Source organism: Siphateles boraxobius, unplaced genomic scaffold, assembly GCF_051911475.1.
Source record: "Siphateles boraxobius isolate OS27281-9 unplaced genomic scaffold, OSU_SipBor_1 130, whole genome shotgun sequence".
Lineage (NCBI taxonomy): Eukaryota > Metazoa > Chordata > Actinopteri > Cypriniformes > Leuciscidae > Siphateles > Siphateles boraxobius.
Genome location: NW_027508734.1, coordinates 40506840 through 40512688, shown reverse-complemented (window position 1 = coordinate 40512688; position 5849 = coordinate 40506840). Strand labels below are relative to the sequence as shown.

General features: G+C 36.5%; 1 protein-coding gene across 1 annotated transcript; it reads right to left on the bottom strand.

Annotated features, from left to right (window-relative positions):
- Positions 1-2171: 2171 nt before the first annotated feature.
- Positions 2172-5489, bottom strand: rasl11a (RAS-like, family 11, member A). The gene is made up of 4 exons (XM_077229501.1): positions 5011-5489; positions 4623-4679; positions 4296-4378; positions 2172-3594 (listed from the first exon to the last, which is right to left on the bottom strand). Exons 1-4 carry the CDS (start codon positions 5156-5158, stop codon positions 3124-3126), a joined length of 759 nt encoding a protein of 252 aa, XP_077085616.1. The 5' UTR covers positions 5159-5489; the 3' UTR covers positions 2172-3123.
- Positions 5490-5849: the final 360 nt, after the last annotated feature.

Here is a 5849-nt window from a genome sequence, read left to right as displayed (position 1 = left end):
CTACGTTTTGAACATTTAGAGAACTTTCAGAAGTAACGTTTTCATAACTTAATGGGAACGTTAGCAAAATGTATAATGTCCCAGCCTTTTACATTAAAACATCTTTCCTCATTGACTTATCCTCCTAATTTTTCTCTCATTAATATCTCTCCTTTCTGTCCCTCTAACTTCCTGACTTGCTGCCTTCCCTTCCTTTCTCTTTCTGTCTTCCATCCCGGTTCTCTTTTGGGAATTGTCTTGGACATGCTTCCTGTGACTGTGATAACGTAATGAGCTCAGATGGAGAAAAAGTCTTTAACCATTTCACATCACAGCTGTTTCTCCTTTAATAATACTCTGCTGAGAATTCAAACTTCTTTGACCAGCTTTCCCAAATTAACCGTTATTTGGACAAACATCAACTTATACTCCAGTCTTCATGAGTCAGAGGGCAAAATAAGTACTCCTATCTTTCTCAGTTTAGCAGACCTAGCAGGAAGCCATTTATAATTGTAATGTCAGAGAGATGGTTTATTAAATCTGTCTTATGCAAACTAGAGTAGAGGCGCCACTGATTCAGGCTTATGGTGTAATCCATCAGCAGATGCCTCTGATTTTTATAATTGTACTTAAATGTTAAGGTCAGGCCAGATTACAGGCATTAAAATAGAGTGACTCACACTTACACACTCACAAAACCTTTACTCAAACTAAAGTTTTTTTTTCTCCATTCATGCATGAATGTGCAGCACTGGTAAGTTTATTACACAGCTACGTACAAAATAAACATGTCCAAAATATAGATTTTAGTTTAAATATTTTATAATTCTACCTGTATATTATCTTAAAAGTTACACTATAAAAAAATAACCACACATACACACACCCGGAACACTGGGCAGCCATTCACTGCGGCGCCCAAGGAGCGATTGGGGGTCATTTCCTGCCAGTATTGACAATCGAACCCGCAACCTTCGGGTTACCAATCTGACTCTCTTACAATTAACTTGCAAGACTTGTTCGTTGGCTTTACTTTTGTTGTTTCAAATGTTATAGTTTATACAGTTTCATTTACATTGCCATCTTTAAAATTAATTTAGTCACTGTCATATGGTTACTTACAAGTGACAGAATGTGGGCTTGACATCTGTTCATCTTGCCAGAATTTCCCACCCCAAACAAGTTCAGCGGAAACTACGTCCCGGGGTTGTCATTTTCCAAACACAGACAGTGTAAGATTCAAATATTCCAGAGAAATTTCTTTGCATGAGTTTGCATTTACGGTCTCTCATTCACATGCCATTAAATGGAAGTCAGTAGAAAAAAGGTGTACATTTCCAAAACACATTGCCTTAATGTTTTCATTTACATTAATTTGACCAAAAAAAACCCTAAAACTGACTTTTGGATACTTTGAACATTCTGAGAACATTCAGAAATAATTTAATGGGAACTAAATCAAATGGGAACATTAGCAAAATGTTCTCAGAACATATTTTTGTAAGATGGGTTCCTGATGAGAAAATGTTTTTAGAGAAACATACTACATTTGGTATGTTTATGTGTATTTTTGCTGTTTATGGTGACAGACTGTATCGAGTAGGCCCAAACTGGAACTATTTCCATTTTGGGCCATTCAGGCAGAACACATTTTTCCATTCTACTGTGCTACTTTTCCATTGTTTTTCGATATAAACACGCTAAAAGGACGTTTAGCTTCTTTTGAAGTATCTTGTGCAAGGCGCGGCGATCTAAAAACACAACACCAAGTTTAAATCAGTTCAACTTTTTGAAAAACTTAAAAAGTAGCGCATTGGAATGGAAAACCCATTTCTGTGTGAATGGGCCCTGAATGTCACTATATACTGTATATAAGAGCATATTTAAGTTCTTTTAAAACCAGATCAGAAATACTTTTGAAACTACTATAATTGTGGAACATTTAGTCTCCAGGGATATACCACAGCTGAATTACATTTGCACATTTATAAGTGAAAAGGGAGTAAAAAAGCCTAATGCCTTTTCAAAATCTGGTAATGGTTTAGGGGACTTCTGGCGATCGACCAAAAAGTTTTGAGTTCTATAGATTGTAATTATATGATAAATCTAAAAAGTATTTTTGTGTAAAAGAAAGAGGAAGATAGAGAGAGAGCAAAGGCTTGTTGAGAAAGAACTTAAATCACCAAAGTATATACAGTATATTTTACTAGTCTTTTACTTTGTCTAAGTATAATGAAATGGACATACTCTCACTATCAGAGCATGGAAGGCTGGTCACATTTTGAATCTTCTTTTCATTAGGCAATTGGGTGAAGATAAGAAAATATCAGAGGTGAAAGGTTAAGAGGTCAATGACTCAGTAGATGCAATAGTTCAGTGTAGGTATCTCCAGACCTAGATCAGAGGAATGGTACTTCTTCTGTGCTGAAAGATAAACAATCGTATATTTGTGTGGGCGAATGGGACATCTGGAAGAAGCAAGCCAAAGTAGGCCTACAATCAAATCCTTGACACAGTTTAAGTAGGTCAAAGGTCATGGGAAACACTAGTCAACAACCTCCTCCTCCCACGATTATAAACAACATAGCTGGGTTATGTTATCTAAATGTCAGGAAAAGTTGGGATAATCCTAGAATAGCATTATGCAAAACTGCCCGTAGTCACATGAGAATCTTAGGAATCGACTGCGATCATTTTACGTGTCCAATAAACGGCCCTTCGGTATGTTTGTTTTATTTAGCTACTTTTAGTATAATAAATGGCCTTGGTCAAAAATAATCAGTTTATCTTTGCTTCACATTAAAAGAGATTAAGGAAATACATTTATAATACAATCATTATTAAAGAATTTAATTTGAGAAAGTCATTATAATCCTGGAAAACCAGGAAACATTTGCATGATAGCAGCTAAAACAAATAAACAAAAACAGACTTTATGACCTTAAAACCATTCCATTTAAAGTTCAGTGCCGGGAGTCCCGTGTTACAGTTCACCCAGAGAGCAGTGATATCACCACTCATCTACTTGCAAAAACAACTGACAAGTTTCATTGTTTTGCCTTGTGTTTCACAATCACTTAAGCAACAGTATGTTGTCAACACTTTCTAAATCCTCCGCAGTCACATTTGTCAATCATTTCATCATCATAGTGCCGTAGCTGACTTGACCTTGGATGACAGCACTTGTCTGAACCTTCTCTTCAACTCTTGCATGTTCGGGCTCTTTGGCCTGGCAAGGTGTAGTCCACCTTTTCTCTTCTCCCCATTTCCTCCTCCCAGCGCTCGGCTCATCTCCTGACATAAGTGCAGAAAAGCAGCCTGGACGCTCTCATGGTTCTCCCTGGCCGAAGCCTCAAAGTAGGGCCCTCCCAATTCATCAGCCAGCGCCTTACCCTCATGATCCGGGACCTGCCGGGCGCGCAGCAGGTCGCTCTTGTTTCCCACGATGATGACGGGGATGTTGCCGCTGGGATGGATTCGGCGCACGTGTTGGTAGAGAGGCTGGATGGTACGGTAGCTGTTGAGGTCAGTAATGGAGAAGACCAGCACATAACCATCTGCCCAGTAAATGGAGCGGTTAATCTGCTCCTGACAGTAAAGACCCTCTGCATCATCCTGGAATTGAGAAAAATGTTGTTTTTATTCCAATTATATATATATATATATATATACACACACACACACACATTATATACACAAATAAATGCAGCCTTGGATAGCAAAAAAGACTCTTTCAAAAACAAAATTATTTACTGCATTTATATATTGTATCATATTGGAAATTAACTGAGCATTTTAATGTAAAGAAAAACGAGAATCTGTGTTCAAAACATTCATTTATTTATTCAATTTAGCAATTAAAATAAAATATAATATTATTATTTTATGATTGCTGCAATTATAATATGTTTAATATTTTTCACCAATAATGGAACTGACTCTCAATGATTTAGTTGTAATATGACAGCTATAAGAAGTAAGTTCTCAATCATCATAACACCTATAAATACACTGTGCTTGAGCCAGGATCAGGTTCATTCAGTTGAAGAGAGCCCTTTAGTACACATGAGTCAGACTAATGAGCTTATGGCTGAACACACCCTTTTTATCTCCTCTGCACTGCATACTTTGTTTACAAGCCAAATGTTTGAACTAATATTCCCCACAGTTCATCTGAAGCATGCAGGAATCCCATAGGCAATGATTGAGGGATCTAAATGACTGTGATAATACAGCATGGGCACACTACTTTTGATGTAGGTTTAGCTTAAAGACGGAAGAAAGCATTGGTATAGTGTGATTTGAAAGTACAGTACCTGCAATGAGACACATGGAGTGTCCTGCACTTGTAAAGAAACTTGCTCCCCATCCAAATTAATCTTCCTTGAATACAAGGCTCCTAGAAAAGTTGAACAAGAAAAAAGTTAAATGATAAAATGTGTATTTGCTTAAATATTTGCTTAGGCTCGTTAATGACACTTTTCAGCCATTTTAATTAAGTTTAATTAGGCTACTAAAGAAGAAATCCATGCTGAAAGTCTGAAAACTTCTAAAATCTATTACAAATTACAGAAATGATTGTGACAAGTAAAATATGATGACATTTTTATAGTTTTATAGCTTTATTTCATTATAATGTTTACCTGTGTTGGCTTCATAGTCTCCAATGAATCTCTTAGTAAGAAATCTTACAATCAGAGCTGAAAATAGAAACCAAATGGAAACTTTTGCATAAGCATTACAAGCAAGCATAACAATGTCACAGCTCGTGCACAAGTCAGTGTATGTCGCACCCTGGCGTTATAATGGCTAAAATATTTTCATCATCTTTTTCAGGATTAGAAACACGCATACCATTCAGACTTTATTAATGACTTTAAACAGAATGAATGTATAAACATTAAATCAACTAGTCATATTAGAATGAGTTCCTATGAAATAAAAATATGATATGCATGATGGAATAAAGAACAATTGTTTTAAATAGGCTATATGCTATATCTTAAAAGCCACATAATTTGATGCATTTACCTGTTTTTCCGACATTGCTTGCCCCAAGAACAACTATTTTAACGTTTTTGTTCGGTACGCAGTCTATTACAGGGTACTCCGGTATAGGAACTAGCAAAAAGTTGCTAGAGCCACTGCTCATTGTTCTTGGCTGCTCGATAAGACGCATTTAGAAAGCTGTAACTATTAGGCTGTTTAGAAATGCATCTCTTTTTCCCGCTTTCTCGCGCTACACGAGCCCGTTCCACATGTTAGCTGTCCTCCTCATAACGCAAGAAGTCCTCCGTTATCTCGTCAGACAGATGTCTTGATCGACCGCTTTAAATAAATGCAGACATCCAGTGCACCCCAAACGCTGCCTCCGCTTCTGCACGACATGAATTTCAATTCTGCATAACGGCCCTCTAATGAAGTAACCAATAAAGTCTAATGAATGCTAAATTTGTACAGTTCACATCCCGAAGTTCCTGATCGCCAGATCTCTCACACAGACCTCAACTGAGCCTTCAGCCAAAAAAAAAAAAAAAAGAAGAAGAAGAAAAAAAAGAAAAGAAGAAAGCTGAAGGGGTGTGAATAAACAGTGACTCACTCAAACTAATTTTTAAGATATGGGATAGGAGGATAAAATTTGTGAATTAAATGTAGCCTATAATAATAAAAGTAATGTAAAACGTTTTGTTATAGCCTATGGAAGCTTTTCGCCACAGAATAAAAAAATTAAAAAGGGAATTGCGAATTTCAAATCTGATTTTGTCTCTCTCTCATTTTCTGAGAAAAATAGGGTCAGTCTTTGAATATGAGGAGGAAAAAGTCAGAATTGCGAGATAAAAAATGTCGCAATTATCTTAAATTGTTTTATT